The sequence below is a fragment of the Neolamprologus multifasciatus genome, chromosome 23 (genome assembly GCF_963576455.1).
Source record: "Neolamprologus multifasciatus chromosome 23, fNeoMul1.2, whole genome shotgun sequence".
In the NCBI taxonomy this organism is placed as follows: Eukaryota; Metazoa; Chordata; class Actinopteri; order Cichliformes; family Cichlidae; genus Neolamprologus; species Neolamprologus multifasciatus.
In genome coordinates this window covers 11,885,860-11,906,542 of record NC_140460.1, presented here as the reverse complement: position 1 = coordinate 11,906,542, position 20,683 = coordinate 11,885,860, and the positions used below count along the sequence as shown (strand labels likewise).

The following is a 20,683-nucleotide window of genomic DNA, read 5'->3' as shown; positions in this document are numbered from 1 at the left end:
TTTCTGCTACAGTACAGGACAAAGACCACCACCGAAGAAGAAATTGAAAAAACATCAGTTCCTCTCTTTCTGCCAGTCAATGCACTCGCTGCTCTCTGCAACGCACAGTCAAAGAAACCCATCTTATTCCTGTAACAAGGAGATTAGTTGTTATACGGACACCCTGGCAACTTGGCATCAACCAGTACACGCTGTGTCGCTCCTCGCGTGCGAGTCGGTCTGTTCTTAAAAGATTCAGAAGAGTGAGGTGACCTTGATCTGACATTGCAGGTAGAAATTTGTGAGCAGATAACTGAGAAAAGCACGAGAAAGATGAATGACGAGCTGAAAGACGAGGAGCAGAGATGGACAGAGCGCATGCACGGCACATGGGGTAGAGAAATCTTGCCCATTAGTGTTCCTGAATGCGGCTTTTGTTGTCGTGACTGGAGGAAGGGGGCTAATTCCAGAGTGAGGAGAGCACTTTTGTGTGTGTGTGACTGCAGTGGAATATGTTTTCCTTCTCAGTGTAGGTGCGAACAGGACTGCAAAGGGCTGCCCCGCAACATATCACAATAGCGGCGTGCATATAACACAAAAAGAAGCTTTTCACGGGCCATCAGAAACAGAACATCTACAGGACGACCGCCCGCAGCGTTTTGTTTGCAGTCAATCCTCCACAGAGACACCTTATTGATGGGTCAGACCTGAAAGGGATTAGTCAGTTGATTGTATGCCTCTGCTTCCACTCGAGTATTTTTCACTCTACGCCTTAAGTTAAAAAAAAAAAGTGTGACAAAGGAAACATCACATTTGAGAGTTCCAACAAAAGCACATTCAGTGCAATATATATTTTCTTCCATTTTTCAGTGTTTTACACTTAAAACTCCTCCTAAAGGCTCAATTCTTCACGTATTTAGAGCCCGATCTGTCTCCCAGAGAGAAATGTGTATCTGACGGAGAACACATTTGATGTTTCTTAGACAAACCCTCCTTCAGTCAGCACCGGATTAAAGCAGAAACCTGAAGGGAAACTGAAATGTATAACTCACCTCCAGGGCTAGGCATGATGGGAGTTCCTGGTGGGCCGCCTCCCCCCGGAGGACCCTGAGGGGTGAGAGCAAGCGAGGGAGAGAAATGAGCACCGAGTGCATCTAGACGGCAGCGCGCCTGTTAGATATCACAGCGTGACAGGTAATTTATGGCCCGTGGTCGAACACGAGTTCGTGACGGGACACTTACCACATAGTTGCCTGGAGATGAAGATGAATAAGCTATCTGTGGGGAGGAGAGACCCGGGGTGAAACACAACATAAAGCACAGTTATTGTAAATGCACTCGGTCACGTGGACGTGAAGATGTGAGAGGGTGTGACTCACTGAGTTGGTGTTGGGGTTCGGCCACGGACCTCTTCCGCCAGGACCCCTGAAATGCAGACAGGTACGAGGATAAAGGGGAAGTTTTATTATTTGTTATGTACGTGGACTCTAGAGATTATTGCAAAAGTAGAGTTCATCAGCTGACGTGCAGGAATGATCTAGAAACCTGCCTGTTCGGCTTTCTGGGAACTTTACTGAGGGAAAGGACTTTTTTATTGGAGTGACGGTCAGTCACAGGACAAGCATTGAGACTCTGAAACAGAAGACGACTTGTTGTTTTTTAAGTGCCACGTTTACTCTTTGGGGTTGAAATTTCATTGACTGTTTCTGTGCAGCCACACTAACGTGGATCACACCTTCCTGGAGAATTATCATCTCCAATCTGCCTTTCGTCTGAAAGAAAAGATGTCTGAGCTACATGTTTTTGCTCCACGAAATAATTCCATTTTTGCAAAGTTTCTATTTGGCATCGGTAAATACCACAGCACAGAGACTGTTCTTTTGAAGGTCACCAGCGATCTCCCAGTGGCTTCTGAGCAGGCATGTACTCTTTATCTGGCACCGCTGGACTCGAGCGCAGCATTGGACACAATTGATCACAATACTTTTTACAAACTCTGGTGCCTTGTGGGTGTCTGGCTCAGCTTTATAATGATTTTCACATTATCTCTCAAACAGGCTGCACCTATCAATAGCTACTATGTCTCTTTATCCACACTCATAAAGCACGGTGTGGCTCGGGGCTCATTTGTAGCTGCAGTATGATTTTACATACTTCCCCCGGGTCACAGCATTCGTGGTTACTGGATTTTTTCCCATAGTTTTACTAATGACACTCTGTTGTACTTCTCTCTTAGGCCCAGTGACCCTGAAGTGCAGAGCTCCTGCAGGACGTCTTAAAACTCGCGTGCATGCGCATTATGAGGAAAATGCCCTGTAACCCTATACACCACTATTTTATTTAATTCTTCTCATTTGAAATTTCTTTGCCATATGCGCCGGTGCCTAGCCAGAGACCCATTGTGTCAGGGTCAGAGTAAATCCAGGATACAAGGCCTCTGATGTCGTTGACATCTTTAAAGTCTGCGTTTATCGGAGAGCTTATCCTGACTTTCTACTTTTACCTTAAACCAGTGTAAGTCTTTATATCTCTTTTCAGTGTGTCTTTTTTCTGCCTGATGGTTCTGTGGGATGTTTCTTCTTCCCTCATCTGTCACCAAGCTGGTTTGAGATGAAATTTGGGGTTTCTTATATATTACTACTATTTTTGCCCGTTATTTAGATGATTTAAACATTACCATACAGAAGTATATACAGAATTTACAGCCATAAAAAGAAAAACAGTCTACTAACATGTTCATGCCGGGCATCCCTGGCCCCATGGAGTTTGGAGGAGGCCTCATCCCTCCGCCATAGTTCTGCACAAAGAGATGAACACACAGTCAGCACCGAGCCTCGCACCTGCTCTGTGTAAAGGTTTGAATCTTAATGAAGGTCAGCGACGATCATGTCTCCCACTAACTAGTGTTTAATTATGTGGATGTATGAGCTGTGTGTGGGCTGCGCGTGAAAGAGGACAGCTGTGTGTGGAAGTGCCTGCGCACTCTGCACATGTTGTGAGTCTCTGTATACAGTAAGTGTCTCTATGTGTGCGCGCCCTCCCGCGTGTTTGCGTGTATGTTTTCATCGCTGCCCAGTGGGCTGCTTTGGCTGGCGCTACACGTGTGTCTTTGGACACGTGTATGTGTGTGTGTGTGTATGACTGAGTGAGTGAGTAGGGGGGCAGGCCAGAGAGCAGCTCCACTCAGAGGAAGAGTTTTGTTCAGCAGACGATTACACTTGTCGAGCAGATGCCACACCAGCTGCTGGTACGCTCACTGCCAAAGTCACCGAGCCAGGGTGGCACAGAGAGGGGACGAAGGGCACGGGGAGAGAGTGTGCGTGTGTGTGTGCGCGCGGTGGCTGGGTGCAGAATGAAGCAGCTGTCTTGTAATGGTAATTCAAAAGGACGCTGCTGTTTAAGCATCTTATGTATTAGAAAAAACAACATTAACACAAATTAAAGTGATAAAAGGAAACCGACAGCACCGTCTTTGGCACCACTTTTAAAAAAATATGTGTTGGTGGTGGCTTGCTCATAGCACTCTAAGCATTCAGTCTCTGTCTCTCTAGGTGGGAGTCAGCAAGTAGGATTTAACATGTAGAACTGGCGTTAGCTGTGGGTGGGCTCTGGCCGCAGCCAAGATCGGCGTCAGAGCGCTTCTGACATTTAAAGGCAAAGTTAAGAGATTGGCAGAACCAAAATTCCTGCTCAGCAAAGGAGAAGGATTATCTGCATGCTGTTTATAGGTACTGCTTTGACATTATAGCTGTTTTTTATGGAAGCCCCTAATGAAGGGCAACCAAACACAGAGTTTGCTCATAAACTAAAGACCAGGCACCAAACCTGGCTGTGTGGCAGCTGCTGAGTGGGAGTGCAGTGGGCTGGTGGAGCTGAAGGACACTCTCCACTGTCGTGACTTGCTTTAGTAACGCGGCCCTTTGTGTTTTACTCTATATGACTAATTTGGTCGTTTGTGTAAAAAAACACTGGTGGTTTACCTGTGGGCCCATGCCTCCCATGCCTCGGGGGGGATTCATTCTCATTGGACCGCCCATGTTTGGATGTCCTGTGATAAAACACAGAGTGTTGGCATGGCAGCACCACTTGGATCAATAACAAATCCATACAGGAGGAAGAAAGAAGATTCTCATTTAGAAGCCAATATAAAGTTTCTCTGCAAAACAGCACCCTTTGGCCGTCAGTACCTTGAGGTCGGGTGGGGTCCAGGCTGTTTGGAAGGAGAGGCTGTGACCCGGGGATGCTCCCGGGAGGCTGATTTGGCATACGGAGGGAGGGCCTTGGGCCACCTGGGTACCGTGGAGACATGAATGGCTGCAGAAAGGACAAGCGAAGAAACAAAAACAACTTTATTCCAGGTGATGGCAAACATAAAGCCTGGGGGCCAGAAGTGGTCAGTCAAAAATTCATATCCGGCCCGTCGGACAGCTTTGGAAAATGTGAAAGATGCCATACGTTTTGGAATTTTAACTGTATTTTCAGATATTTTACAGCTTTTCCTTCTCCATGGCCACTCATACTAAACCAAAGTAAATAAACAATGAAATGGCAGTTTTTTTGCTTTCTACTATACAAATTCAGGATTCAGGATCTGGCCCAATTCAGAACAAAATGGGCTCTACGTGGCCCACAATATGAAATAATAATGATCAGAAGCCAAAACACTAACACACATGTACATTTCTTGACTGAGAGTCTTTCAAATATGTTTGTGCTAATGACAACACAAAGCTAGGGTTATGCCCCAAAACACAAAGAAGCCACAGTGCAGTTAGTGCAGAATGTGGCTTCAGTTTAATGAAATCAGCATCTAAAGAAAAGCGATTTAAAGCGACTGGCACGATTAGATATTAACATAATGTATCAAGTAAATAAAACAAACATAAGGTAATCATAAGGATATTACGACAATATTTATTTATAGCAGGGCTTGTAAAACGACTGCAGCGGGAGTCATTAAACACACGACGGAAATTAAATTGAGATAAAATGATAGAAAGCGCTGCACATATTAAAAATACACAAAACATCACAGTACACATGTCTCAGCATGCCACCGTCATTACTAGCTTAGCAAACATCAGATTCTGCTTTAAAACACTGCATCCATAAATCACAGTGTACGCTGCCTTTTGGTGCTTCTGATTGAGAACTAATAAACACAGATCTCTATAAAAAAATTTAACTGATGTTATGATAATAATATCATTTCAACCAGCCTCTATTAGTCTCTCAAAACGTGTACAAATGTGCTCTCCGGAAGCAAGAATACTTCCATGTAAAATAGATTAGTCATATGTTTCCCCTCGGGTGAGAGCCAAACTGTTCTTGACAAGTGACACTTTGAAATGACATAAGGCACAAGATGATTAGCAAACATGACTCTCTATAGCTGACCTTCTCATGTTTGAGGCTTTATCTTTGGACGTCAACAGGGGGAGCTATTGAGCTGAAGAACAATGTGCATGCTGTATTTTTGTTCTGTTTCCAAGTAAGGAGGGGCTTGTTGTTAAGTTTTGGAAAGTAAGACCTCAGGTGATAAATGCCATTAGGATAAAGGTAAAGGGGGAGTTAGGAAGATGGGGAAAAAAGGTATGCAGGACAGAAATCTGGACCAGAAGAACAATACAAGGACAATAATGTTGCAGCGGGTGGGGGGCATTAACATCACACGGCTGGATGAAAGCAGTAGTTCTACACCCCATCTCTGTTTCTGTGCCACTCGGTGGTGGACATTTTACTACCGACCTCGCATACGCAGGCAGTCTAGCTACAAAGATTCTGCCTGGATTGCGTGATTCATACCAGAAACCTAAGACACGTTCACTATGTTTCAGCAGAGAGGGGACAAGACAAGGCTGGCCGGGACATGCATTACAGAGCCGGCGCACAACTAGTGAATAATGTAAAACACCAGAGACAGATGGTTTTCAGAATTACCTTTGAGAATACGCTGCTACAACTACAAATATCCACGCCCGGTGGACCACATTTCGATGTTAGACGATAAGAATTAATTCAAAAGTCAGTCCAACTATTTTAGTATCAAGAGGAAACGTGCAGATTTGAATGCTGATTGGGTAAGACTTGGGTGTTTTGGTCACGGAGCATGAGCCGCATGATGTTTGTATCATCATCTTATCACAGAGATAAGCACACACAACACAAATACATCATGAGACTGCATTTAAATTATAATTATGTACTACATGTTTTGTGTGTCGACCGTGTGTGTGTGGTTGGAGCAAGTGGAAGATGAGTTATATAATAACAATTAGTCCTCGAAGTGAGAACCGACTCACTACCGTTTTCATTTGTACCCTCGTCGCTTAAGTCGGCTTTCTCTTCGGCTCCTCTTCTCTCCTCCTTTGACCGCGTTGTGGTGGGTTTGTGCATGAAGAGCTGCACAATGTCAGGCTGTGCTGCAATATTAATGGTCTATTGATGGACTACGGGATGGTGAGTGCTGGGCTGAGGAAGAGAGGAGGCCCTCCAGATGCACCTCCGCTCTTTACAGCTGGGCCAACACAGCTAAATTATTCATCCAATCCACCATTGTGGATGCTGCCCGTCCTGCCTGTTAGCACGAGGGACCTGTGTGCTGTTTGTACACTTTTCACTGTTATTTGAGCGAGTGAGCGAGTGGAATCAAGGGTAGGCTCAAGAAGGAACCTACAAGCAAAGTGACAGACTGGATAAATGTTTGGTTCTTACCTGTCCATGAGGTCCCATCATGGGATTAGTGGGGTTATGTGGAGGAGGCTGCGTGTGAGGTGAAGGCTGAGATCCTGGGGGACCCTGGTGAAGAACAGATTTAAAGTTGTTTTTAAAAAACGAGCTTCAAGAATGTATTCTTATTCTTCAAGAATTTCCCCAGAAAGATTTGCATCTTTCTGGGGAAACATTATTAGCGCAATCAACCTTCAATAAATCACTTTTAATGTAAGTACTGCAGTTATAGGTTTGGTTTAGTTTTGCTTGGCCAGATTTTAGGAAATCTATTAGCGGCACTCCATCAGGGCAAGCAAGGCAAGCAGTGCTTGAACAGTGAAATCTAAAAGCAGAGATCAATCAAATCCTGAAACCAATCTCTCTTATTTTAAACAACTTTCTGTCTACAGCTTCTCATCTGTTTGCATCCATCTATCTACTCATCCAGGTTCAGGTCAGGCGTCTAAGCAGAGAAACTCACACTTCTGTCTCTCTGGCTAACTGTGGGCGATCGTGGCTCAAGAGTTGGGAGTTTGCCTTGTAATCGGAAGGTTGCCGGTTCGAGCCCCGGCTCGGACAGTCTCGGTCGTTGTGTCCTTGGGCAAGACACTTCACCTACCGCCTACTGGTGTTGGCCAGAAGGGCCGATGGCGCGATATGGCAGCCTCGCTTCTGTCAGTCTGCCCCAGGGCAGCTGTGGCTACAACTGTAGCTTGCCTCCACCAGTGTGTGAATGTGAGCGTGAATGGGTGGATGACTGGACGTGTAAAAGCGCTTTGGGGTTCCTAGGTGGGACTAGTAAAAGCGCTATACAAATACAGGCCATTTACCATTTAACTCTTCCAGCTCATCTGGGGGGAAACCGAGGCGTTCGCAGTCCATACGACACATAGACAATCTGCTGCTGGCTCTGCTTTCACTGCTCTGAGATCAGTTTCAATCTGCCTGCTTGTTTAGCAACTAAACAAACCCTCTGTGATTTATCATCAGATACATTTTCTCTTACTAACCACCGATACCAACAAGTGTCATTTAGAGGGGTTAGAGTGCAATGTGAAGAAGTTTAACAGGTAAGGCAGATTAGCATCTCTGAGAAATCATTTGTTTATACAGTTTATATAAAAAAACAATCAACAATGGAGGCAATCACTAAGTGGTGATTACTCATGGCCCTCATTGCTCAAATGTTTTAATTTAATATACTAAATGCAATATACTTAGCATATAGTATTTACAACATTTAAAATTCACCCAACCTTAAACACCTACAGCAATAACATTCATATCCATCATATGGATGTTATATTAACATGCATATAACATGTTGGGGAACATTTTTCTGCACACTAAGTACTTTTACTTTTGATACTTTATTTACCACTGCCAATAATACAGTTTGGTGTTTGATGACATTTTTTAAATAATATTTCATTCTTGCTTTCAATAAAGGAAAATTCCTTTAGAATTCGCGGGAACTCAGCGAATCCAAAAAATTTGGATGACACTACAGACGTAAGTACAATATTTTAGAATACTTCAGGGTAGGTACAGCACGCAGAGATGCACAGGGCTGTCAGCATGTATATAAGAATAAAGATGGACAGGAGAAAAACTCGAAAAGGCTTTAATGTGGTCCAGTGGAAGAACATTTGTGTTTCTTCTTGAGTTTCTGGTCTCTGGTTGTCTCCCCGCTTGCCTTGCTGTAAAAGTCACTGCACACCACTACGTTAAATATAACTGGAGCTTTGGTATTTTGGGGGTGTGCTTGTATATTAAAAGGCTGTAATTTCAATAAACTCTCCTGAGTCTAAAAAATGATCAACTACACAAGCACAATTTATCACTCTACTTCAATGAGATAAGCGTGTTTTATGTAGCTGATGCTAATGCTGAAGTACAGGGAAATACTTTATTTCCCGGTATGTAACATTCAGTTCAAACAGCTCTCCTGGACATTATTATGGGAAATCAGAAACACATCACCAGCACTCAGAGGAAAATGAGTATGGCATAATATCTGAAAAACACGATACTGACGGGAGACAAAGTAGTAAATGATCTGAAAGAGATGACCAAAGTTCTACTGGGACTCTAATTCTGCCTCACTTCACTTCATTGTGCACAAAGCAATCCGTTGTTAACATGCCGCTTGTATACAATAGCAAAGTCCTCTTTATCTCTTTCATCAGAGGTCAAAATGAGAAAATTAAAAATAAAAATTCACTGTAAATATGTAGAATTTCTTCACAACCATCATATTTAATCTGTTACACCAACAAAGAAGGCTTCTAATAAGATCTGTCACTGACATTTTCAAAGGGCCGCATTGACTTCCATGCGCAGGAATTGTTAATTGCCAGGATGGGGTCAGATCAATTCACGAAGTGGCCTGTAATCAGCATTCAATTACACCACTGCTGCCAAAGGATAATTCAGGGTATTTTCAAACGTGGTATTATTTTTCTAAATTCTGCCGTGATGACACTTGATCCGGTTTGCCAGAATTAAAACCGTCCAAAACAGAATCAAGGGCCAAAGCAAGCTTAATTCTGGAGCTCACTTCCACTCTCCAAAGAAGTGCCAAATATTTAAACCCAATCAAACACCATTATGGCAATGAAATAGAAGAATAAATCCCCCTCTGAAAATAACTGAAATTATTCTGTCACTTAAATCAACATTGAACTGAAGACTCAATCACTGCTATGTGAACTACAGTTTCAGTTTATATTTTTAGAGCAAATGAGCTGAAACCACTCATAAGTTAATCTCTCACAGCAAACACCTCTACGTTAAAGTGACGCCGTATCACGGGACTAACGTCAACTCTGACCTCCGCGTCTCGTACTACAGCAGCATCATCTGACTCTGGCAGCAGTCACACCGCTAGAAACCTGTTACTAGCATCAATGTGGAGAAACAGGACCACCCACCGCCAGACCAGACTTATCTGCTAGTCTGCCAGAGCTTCTGTCAAGCACTTGGCTATCAAGTAACATTACAGGTGTGTGTTTGTGTGAGCATGTGTGCAAGTTGAGTGGCGGTGAGTGCAAATATAAGATCTCCCTCTTTCTTCACAGGTGATAGCAGGATCTTGTCTCAGGTGCTGAGTGTGTGCTGGCTTTGATATACCTGCAGGTACAGTATGAGCACTGAAAGCGGGCTGCCGGGGGGAGGTGTGTGTTTAACATCATTTTAAAGGTAAAGGATTATGGGAGTGCCCTTGACACTCGCTGGTTGACAGTATTAGTGCAGTTTACTCAAATACACTAGATTACACTTCTCCTAATAAAAGGGCCAATTTCAACATTTAAATGTATAAAAATCTAAAATAAACATAACTTTATGCAAATATTCTGTACTCTTGCCTAAAGTGGACCTATTATACTAATATATATTATAACTACAGTGCAGTGGTTGTTAGCGCTGTCAGCTCATAGCAAAAAGGTTTGAATCCACTGGCAGGGTGGGGCTTTCTTGTTGACATGCTTGGACTATTCCAGCTTCCTCCCACGGTCCAAAGACACGCACATGAGGCTAATTGGTTATTCTAAATTGTAGGTATGAATGTGAGCGTGCTTCAGATTGCTCTAAGTGCTGAGTTTCAGACTGTTCTTTTCTACTCCTGTCTCTGTGTGATGTCCCTGAGCAGGGATATCACAGCTCTGGCTGTATGCACAGAAGCTCCTCCCAGTGCTGTTCAAATAGTTTTGCTTGCAAGAGGCAGCCAATCAGACAGATATAGAATTTGTAGAATAAGTTTGGCATACATACGTTTGCACGACATTGTGATACTACTGCTCTCTCACTGAATAGCTGCAATTTTTAATTTTAATTATCAGAGCAAAATCATCAATCATCATATCTGCTGATGATGTTTCAGTTGACTGACTTTCAGCTAAACACACACAGCTGTTAGACAAGTGTGCCTCTTCACTCGTGTGCATCGCTTTCCATGTAAGAGGCAGCTGCACATGTACCTGCTTCTCTTTTGCATCGGAGCTAGAGAGAAGCAGGTACATCCACCCTCCGGCTCTACCTCACTTTCCCACCCGGCCCACTGCTCCGCCCTCCCCGTGTGAGCGCTCTGTCGGCGCTCCGCCATCCAAGCCACAGAGCTGGACACCAGGAACCTGGAACTACAGCGGAAAAATAAACACGCCTGACTGACAGCTCGAAACAAGCGAGTTCCCACGGGCACGGATACAGTACCGCTGCACCGCCAGGTACGCCATACAAGAGCACAGATTTTGGCAGGAAAGATGAGCTCGTACGTACGCATGAAAATAACACTGCTCATGAGCAGAAGCACGTATTCAAGGACTTGTTACCCTTTATAAAAGGCAGAAGCAGAAGCAGGGCTCTTCAGACAGGTGCTTCCTCTCCCTGTAAGATGTGTCAGTTTACCTTTCATTGATTCTATTAATCTCATCATCATCTGAGACGTAGTCAAGTCTCCACAAAAGCCACTTTTTAACCAGCAACGCGACACGCAAACCTGGACGTGTTTATTTAGTTGTACATGCAGCACACAGACGGCGTGCCGGCACAGTTATGACGTCTGTGCCGGTACCACTGTGGGTTTTTTCTGCCACTCCGTGTGCAGTGTGTATGTTCTGGGTGGTTAACACCAGCTGTACTGGCTCGCTCTGTCTCTCAGCGGGTTCACACTGGGGCTAATGCAGCGCTAGCTCTGTCTGACCTCAGAGGTTACTGTTGTTGCCGAGCCAGAGTGTGTGTGTGTGTGTGTGTGTGTTTGTGTGTGTCTAACAAGACACCCCTGCGGGGTCTGACTGCACTGACCCAGCTGCAGCAGTCTGGTTCTCATCTCCCCCCCCCCCCCCCCCCCCCCCCCCCCCCCCACCCCCCCCCCCCCCACACACACACACAGCCTAGTTTCAGTCGCTCGAGAGGACACCACATTGACTTCATCTTTCAGAGCCATACCCTCGCACATAACCATGAGCGCTTCCTGCCTCACCTGAATCTTTGGCATAACCATCACGTAATCCTTAAACTACTTTCACCAGTTTTACCAGCTGGTCACGTGGGGACCATCTTCTCGTCCCCATATGGAGGTCTCAACATGATGATTGTGAGAACAAATTTTTGTTTCTGCAGGGTAGATAATACACAATCTCATTCACGCTCTCTCTCGCACACACTCACACACACACACTTGCTCAGAAACTACACACAGAAACACTCACAGTGCTCCTCTCTTGTTCTTCTCTATAATGTACCATAATGGAGCGTAGCTCCTTTGACTGGGCCTCCCCAGGCCTTCCTGCTATTACATCTGAATGGGCCAGCATATGGCCTTTATGGCTCTACTGTTCCCTCTACAGGTCCCCGCAGAGAGAGGGAGCGAGAGAACATTTCAACTGTCGTGGAGGTATATGCAGGGCGAGTTTGAAAAGTAGCTTGCTTGGAGAGTGTGCGAGTGTGCGTGAGCTTGTGTGGCGTTGTTTGTGTATTCGTGTGGGAGAGGGGAAGGGGGGGGGGGGATACGGGGAGCGTTAAATGAAGCAATTAATAAAATCATTTTCTACCCGGCTAAGGAGATAACAGCTTGGCACAGTACCACAAACCCATCAACGCAACCCCCTCGCCTCCTCACCGCTCATTTCAGCTTAAGGAAGACCCACACTGCTGCCCCTGATGGACCACTAACAGAAAGAGTGAGAGCGAGGGAGAGAGGGGTGGAAGAGTAGCAGCCTGCTGAGGGATTTTCACCTGTTTATAGCTGCCAACACTAGAGGGCAGTGTGTAACTTCTGTCAAACTTCTGGACACACACACACACACACAAAGAGTGAGAACACAAAGCAGCCTGCATCACTGAACACAACAAACAAAGCCAGGAGTAGCAGCGCACACATACACACACACACACACATACACACACACACACTGAATGCACACTCATTGTCATTCCTTGCTAACATTCCAGAGAGAGCAGCAGTGGCAGCAGTGGGTCTCTTGCTAGCTCATGCTATACAACATGGCAACATGTCAGCTCAGAGACGGGAGCACGCGATCAGGAGTGTTTTCTCCCGGAGGATAGCTGTTAACCCGCTGGGACGGCGCCAAATTATTTACAGTATCGTGCAAAGGTTTTTGAGGTTTTAAACATTTATAGGCGGCACGGCAGAGAAGCATCTAATAAGCAGCAGGACGAGTCCAGAGTCAGAAAATAAAAATTAGCAACAAGAACAAGGGGTACTGCTACAGGCGCCCCCCCTTCCAGAGGCATGGCCTCAGTAATCATGAGTATCAATGGAAAGTTCCCCAAAATGGAGCCACCTGCTTTTTAATTGATGAAAACTATTCATGCTTACTTCACCGTTGGTGCTTAAGGCTTCTGCCCATCCATTGGTGCACCAGTGTGGATCTGTGAGAAGGATTGTGGGAATTCAACCAATGTAGAGGCCGCAGGGATACGTTTCCAAAAAGCCAAAAGCATGCAGTACGACAGCCGTGATGCTACGTGCTGGTCGAATGTTGACTGGCTGAAAATTTGTCTTTTCGAAAGGAGCAACAAATGAGTTAAGCACAAAGCAGCACAAAAGCACACCTCAAACAACGGCAGCAGGGACACTTTACGTTGTTTTAACTCTCAGCTTCACGAAACGACAAAGAAGGTCTTTGTCCATTGTGAATTTCCAGACGGAGCAGCGATGTATTGCCAACTTAATCACCACGTATGGGGAGAGGGGGCTGCTACGCAATATAGCGGAAGTCTGCTCATTGGCAGGACGTGGCGGTGACGCCGCTTGTCACTGCTTCGCCCACATTCTTCTGCTCTCTGCGTGTTGTTCATCGCGAGGTGATGCCGTCCTCCAAAAAGCCAACAGCACGTTGCCTTCTGGTTGCAGTGCACGACTACAACATGCAGACACGGTCTACAGAGATACTGAAGCAATACCAGACCAGGACCTGAGCTCTTTCACCAACACACAGAGAAACGTGTGATGTTTGCCTCTAAACAGATGAAATCACGTGATGGTGGAGGTGAAGCATGAACAGCAGGAGAAAAAGGCTTCATTCATTATTATCATACATCATTAATGTTTATGAGCCAAGTCTAAAGGAAAGTGCAGGTACACAATGCAGAGAAAAGGTTTTCCTGAGTACTGCTTCTCACTTTAAGTCTGTCATTCAAGGGGAATTGTTGGGTATGGTTTTTGTGGCTGTCCTCTCAAGGATAAGCAGAGTCCCTCTTCTCAGTGGAAAGTTTTGACTCGTCTGGGTCCTTTGACATCATGTGTTAGAAAAGCAGATTAAACATTTTTGCATAACTTTTTAAATATGTCAGTGGTTTTTGTTGAGAGGTTGAACACCGTTACACCTCACTTTGTTAACTTTGGGCAACTTTGTGATTATCCCTCTGTAAAGTCTGCAATCTCCACTAAAGGCCCGGCGCCGGCCCTAACAGAAGAAATAATATTTCAGACGCTATTCCTCAATCACTTCTGTACGGTTTGCAGTCTGTCATTCACTTTCCAAAGCACTTCACCTTATTTATCTGCATCTTTGTAATACGACTGACCGGACTGAACCCCGAGCCCAGTCTTACCTTTGATAAATAAATTACCGAGCGCAGATGTCTCCCTAATTCGCCATGTGCGTGCCATGTGTCAGCTTTGAACAGGTTCTTAAATTTGCCTTTGATACCTGGGTTGCTTGTTCTTAAATGTGTAATCAAACCTAATCCTCTTGTTGTGCTTTTTCGTGTTGTCCCTGAAGAGCTGCAATTACCTGCCGTAAATTGCACAGCCTTTGACTCTCGATCCTCTTTTTTTTTTTGGCAAGAGGAACAATTCCAGTTTAGTAGAGAGAGGATGCCCCACCCCAGCTGGTTTACACCCCTACGAGAGTGCACTCTGTGTTTTTGACTGCGTTACGTGTCGTGTGTAGATCACAGAAGCAGCTCGAGAGCGAGGCGCTTCAGATCATTTAATGTTCATTTTCTCATTTAAAAAAAAAAGATTTTGGAAAGACTCCCCTGACATCTCACTGTCCTCTTCTTTTTCCCCTCCTCCACCCTCCTCTATCTCTCCTTGTTGCCTCTCGTCCCTAATTTTCCCTCCCCCCTCCTCCCCCCTCCCTCTTGTCATCTCCCCTTTTGCTTGCCCTCCCCAGAGGGCTATGATGCAGCAGCGATGGACTTCTGCTGAGAGACAAAGGACTACACACCAAACGTGTAGACACTTATTCTATTCTCTTTCTTCTTCTGTCTTTCTGCCTAAATCTTTCTGCTACACATTAGGATAACATGAAGGAAGACCCTCCTCCTCCCATCTCTATTTTCCTCCAGTGTCCTGTCTTTGCCCCTTATCCCTCTCTCCCAGGACTGGAGCCAATAACAGTGTTGGGGTCACCTATGTTAATTGCTATGCTAGAGCAACTGGGAAAAAACACACACACAGCACACACGAGCAGTTCACACACAGTCGGTGAGTAAGCATGTGTCACTGAAGCGGCGTGTGAGAAATAATAGTTTCAAAAACAAGGGAAATGGAGAGAGTGAAGAAATGTCATGAAGAAGGATGCCTGGCGTGTGAAGGAGAAGGTGAGGGAGAGAGAAGGTGGGAAAGGAAGCCGACCCAGAGTTCAGATGAGAAATGACCGAAACGCCGAGGAAATTTCGCTTAGCTCGATGTAATCCATTCACAATTCTACGGCAAGACTGTGGTCCACTCGACTAACCGTATCTCAGGAGTGACTGAGGACACGAGCACAATTTCAACAATGTGTGCGAAGGGGGGTGACACGGCTTCCCCTTCATTTGAATGAACAAATGCAATGCAGAATTCTCAGCAGCCTGCACTTTCAGCGCGGACCGCAGCCATTAGTTCAATGGGGAATTAATGTCAGCTACCTACAGAAAGCAATGAGCGGGGCTTCGGCTCTGGCTCATGTTGAAGGATAATGTTGTATCACTAACAGTGTGAGCTTGATTTAGGGAAATCTTTGCAGTGGCACTGGGAGCATTTTGTCTCGGTGCACTGTGCAGGCTCTGTGCTCGCACCTTTGTTTTCTTGTTTTCTTCACCTTTGCCTGCTTTGCTCAGCTAATCTGAGCTGAAGAGTGGAGGAGAAAGAGAAGAAGGATGGATGAAAAGAGAAGAAAAGATCAAAGTGAATACAGCATCCATCCCTCCTTGTTCTCCTCCTCTCTGCCCATCCTGTCTGTCTGTCTGTCTGCCCTGCACACAGTGTCTATTTATGGAAAGCAATGTCACTCACGCAACACCATCAGATAGCTCTCTCCCTGGCCTGCTCACTGCTCATACATCATTAACATTCTCTACAAACCCCAGCATGTACACACACACACACACACACACACACACACACAGAACATGACACGCTGCCAATCAAACAAGAAAAAACAGGCTGTACAGCCTCAAACTGTACGTATGGAAACATCAGGTATGCTATAGACAGAGAGTGAGAGGAAATTTGTGCAGCATGCTTACAGCACTGAGCATGTTTAATTATACTCACAAAGGATTAATAAAGTAAAGTATTATTCTTAAAGACGAATTTTATTGCATTGCCTGGTCAGCCGACTCCTGTGTTTGATGTTTAACTCAGGAGAAAGTCTTTAAATGGCTGAGACGCTAGCAAGACTCTTACACATCACAGGGATTTACAAACAAAAATCTCAAAAATAAAACTTTAAAAATAAAATAACAATAAATGCATTAATAAACATCTTTGTTTATTCATTTAAGGAAAATTAATTAAATTTAAAAGAATATATATATATCAACCAATGTGAGCACGAGGCTGGGATCTGGTGACTGAATATTTTATATTCAATATTCTGCTGAGAGTTATTGATCTTACATGGTTAGCAGGACAACCCTTCTAGCTAGCATTAGCGATTGAAGGAGCTTTGTTATCTTTGGACAGAGAGGACTTTTTCCAAACTCTAACCAATAAAATTCAGCAGCTGGTCGGCAACTCCTTGGCAACCAATGGTCGCTAGGGAAAAGCGCTCGTTTACAGACCAGAGGGAAAGGGTTGCTCTCGGCTGCTGCGTTGAAAGCCACCAAAAACAACCTTGCGATTGCTTTGGTTCAGGTTTGCCAACCTACTTTTAAGTCTTTGCAGACAGCTCCTTTACGTGACCTACAGACTGCGTCGAAACTGTCAGTAAATGGAGCTGTGTTGGCTGAATGTTGTACTACTCCTTTAAAGGCTCCTCTCCACAAGAAGATGTCCAGGGTTTCGCTAAATGACATCAAACTTTTGCAGGGGATGAATGCCCCCTTCCTTCCGTAGGCGTTTCACCTGAATTGCTCGTGGTATAATGTGAAAAATCTCATATTTGCTGGTGACTTCTTTCTTACTCAAACCGTCTGCTGTAGAAAAGCTGCTTTAAGCCAATTCAGATTTCCTGTTCTCACCCTCAGCAATTCACAGCATATCTTTGGGGGTACAGTTACTTTAAAACCTCAATTTTGTAAATGTTACTAGTTTAATGTGTGTCACAGTGTCAAATAAGGCTCCTATATGTCCTCATTTGAATATGAGAGAGTGACAGAAACAGAGAAAAGAGTGCGAGTGACCTCGTCAGCCTTTGAGACAGCCCTCAGAGAACAGTGATGACAGGAGGAATTAGTGAAGCAACACAGACCAGAGAAAATAGCCTCCTCTTCACTCTGCTTTTTCCTCCCCTCCCAGCAAACCCAACACCTCCTTCACTTGCAAAGGCATTTCATATTCTGGAAAGCACACGGTAACACAGAAAACTCTACGGGTAGAGTCAAGAGCAGCAGACAGAGCACCAGGAGTTAACATCCCGGGCATATGGACATATGGGATAGACGCAGAGAGACAGAGAAGGGAACACATCTGGACAGGGATTAGGACAGCTAAAGAGGCTAAAAAAAGGAGGAGGAGACAGAGGGATAGGCTTAGCCATGGCTAAGGGAGGGGTGATGGTTGGAGGTGATTGTGGGGGTGGGTGAGGGATGAAGTCAGATGGAAGGTCATTTTTCTTACTTGAAAGAAGCCCGGGGGCATGGGTCCTCCTGGCATGCCATCATTGGGTGGCATGTTGCCCATCACTGGACTGGGAGCAGCGGCCGCGCTCTGAAAGAACAACCACAACAAAACCAAAATAAAAGCCTCTGCATTTCCCTTCAGCGGATTAACACACAGTCACGGGACAATCAGCGATCGGCAAGGTGTTAAAACAATCCTGTGTCTGCCAAAATAATAGAAAGAGATACGCGCTGTTCGGAAACGATTTGCCATCAAACTTTTTTCCTTTTTTTCCCCCTGATTGCGCTCTTTCTGGAGCAAATGGAGCAATTACAGATATCTCACGATATCTGACGGAGATATGATTGTCTGGGCGCTGTGATAAACCAATCGATGGACACAAAAACAAAATGCAAATATGGTAATTTAGTGGGAACATTAAGGAAGGAATTCTGTGGGTTTGGAGTAAACTAGTTTCCCCGTTGCGCTAGGAATGGACAGCACTTTTTTCCAATAACTGCTAAAGTTAAAAAAAACAAAAAATAAAAACAGGGCATAAATGTGTCACTTGAATGCATCTATGACATGTATTGATTTTAGACTGTATTTAATCTTTTCTCTCACAGTAATAATGATGCTAAACATCAGGGAGAAGAGACCGATGTGGCGCTGCCTCAGTTGTGCCGACCATCAGCTCATCGTTGGCATGGCCAGGGCAATGCGAGGAGCAATTAAAAAAAAGTTGCAACGATTCCTGTGGAAGAAGAACTGAAAAGCTAAGACCACACAGATACCCTGACATCTAACAAGCAGCCCGTCTTAATGTCTTCCAGACACGACCTAGATGTTGTTACTCCAAAGGCTGTGGAGGATGGACGGGTGTACCAAAATAGTCACTGTTGCTTTCTCTTAAAGATGAACACCGATAACCATGGGTCTTTTGATTAAACATAACCAATTAAAAGCCTCAATATCTGCTATTGAACATGGATGCAAATCCACATAATTTACAAATGCACATACACAGCGCTCTCCTCCAGCCCTTCCCCCACTGTAACCGGAGCTCCACTCACTTCCCTCCGTGCCTCGCCTGACCTGCACAGTCCAGACACTAACTAGCACGCCCTGGGGCCACGAGGCAGGGCGCGCACAATCGCGCATGCAAAAACTGCAGCGGCAAAAGGGTGTGAATCTGTGGGGCTCTGAAAACAACCGTGACAGAGCACGGATGTGGCATCGACAGAAGTAAGGCAAGAGCCAAAACTGGAAAGAGAAAGGCATAAAGGAGAGAGGGGAGACATTTAAACAGAAAAGGCTAGCAAACAATAGGAAGCGGGCCGAGAGAGGAAGAGTTGGAGAGCTCTCTCAGAGGGTGAGGAGAGGTCAGAGCTTAGTACAGATGCTTCTATATTACTCTCAGGTCTATGTGTGAACTGTCAGTTCTTTCCAGCCTCAACAGTAGACAAACACGAAGAGGAAGAGGTCAAGAGGATCTTCCAAACCTTAAAATAAAGAATACAGCACACAGCTAAAAAAAATGGACACTCACCCCTCTTATAATAAGTGCTAAGCATAATTTTTCTTCCTTCCACTGTGACCTGGTGGCCTGGGAAGCATGTGAACTCTCCCAATGTTTCTTTTAACGCATAAATGCCAAATAACTCAGGTCTTAAATGAGACTCAGTCTCACAGACATCTGCGACAGGGGGACAATGTCTTTGGCCCCAAAGACTTTGTGGTTGAGTGTATATCTGGAGTCTATTTAGCCTTCATGTGAGAGGACAGAGAAAAGAAGACAAGAAAGCTGGGAGAAAGACCGGAGTAGATATGCAGTTAGCTTTAGTATTAGCTTTAACCCGGTGAACTACACCGATGTCCTGCAGAAACAATCTCAAAATCATTGGCTACAGTCTGTAAACAGTTAATCAGTTTTTTAAAGTACATCTGTATTTGTAAACAGTGATTAGCAGATGGAACAGGAAGTCTTGTGTAGTTGTCCATTGTCCCCAGAGGCTACCACGATGTCCACACAGGAAGCAACGAGCAGCAACTCGGCAACCAGAGACCAGAGCCATTCAGCAGCGACACAAACAGGTGCAAGTAAGGGGAAAACTATTAAACATAAAAACGTGAAATTCTCACTAGTCTTTTTGACCATCAGAGCAAATCAGGATGTATTGTTTAGGACAGATGCATAAAAAAAATGTCAGAGTATTGAGTAGTTAAAATATATAAAGAAACAGTCCTGTATATGAGCACACACTATTGGTATGTAGCCGAATTTCACAATATTACTTTTTACCGTGAAGGACATGAGAGCCTCAAAGGTCCCCGACCATCACGTGTGGGCGGGGCTTTAGTCAGCAATCGCTTCCCAGGTTGAATGGGGCCCGACAGGTCAGGTCAGGTCAGGTAATGGGGTTGGCCTAAGCAACAGATTGGGTCCCATAGAAGCATGATTGTGGCAGATGATTTGTGTTGTTTCAGATCTCGAGCCTGTGTGTGTTTGCGTATGAGAGGGTTTGAATGGATCCATTATTAGGTCTGATTATGCTAATAATCACTGCAGGATTAAAAAAAAAAAAAGTGTTTTCTGAATCAAGATGGAGTGTGTGAACTGCGAAAAGAAGTCGCTGCTTGTTACTTGGTTTTGGTGAGGGACTCTTTGGTGCATAATTTGGGCTTCTGTACTTCTAGGAGCCATATTGATGGAGCAACTGAAAAATAAAAATAAGGGCGTGAGACTGTAAAGTGTGCAGTGGTGCGCTTTTTTCTCCTGTTGAACAATGGGCAGCAAAAACAATGGGCTGAATACTGTACATATTGACATACATGCGTCCACACCAACACAAACACACATGCGCACGGTTAACCAACTGCGGTTTGTCTCAGCGCTTTAACGGCCGTGCGGAGGGAGGGAGAAAATAGGAAGATGAAATAAGAATGAGAAAAAGGAAAAGAGAAGATAGCTCGATAGACAGCAGGACATCTTAG

The 20,683-nt window shown here is 44.8% G+C and overlaps 1 protein-coding gene across 2 annotated transcripts in view; it reads right to left on the bottom strand.

The window, feature by feature from the left end:
• Positions 1-20,683, bottom strand: part of ssbp4 (single stranded DNA binding protein 4) — an 86,332-nt gene that overhangs the window by 2,733 nt on the left and 62,916 nt on the right. For both annotated transcript variants that reach the window (XM_085152275.1, XM_085152276.1), the window contains exons 5-12: positions 17,708-17,797; positions 6,694-6,777; positions 4,167-4,293; positions 3,960-4,027; positions 2,712-2,776; positions 1,359-1,404; positions 1,222-1,257; positions 1,032-1,086 (exon numbers count right to left, since the gene is read on the bottom strand). In XM_085152275.1, coding sequence (XP_085008401.1) covers positions 1,032-1,086; positions 1,222-1,257; positions 1,359-1,404; positions 2,712-2,776; positions 3,960-4,027; positions 4,167-4,293; positions 6,694-6,777; positions 17,708-17,797 — 571 coding nt within the window. The remainder of the gene's footprint in view (positions 1-1,031; positions 1,087-1,221; positions 1,258-1,358; positions 1,405-2,711; positions 2,777-3,959; positions 4,028-4,166; positions 4,294-6,693; positions 6,778-17,707; positions 17,798-20,683) is intronic.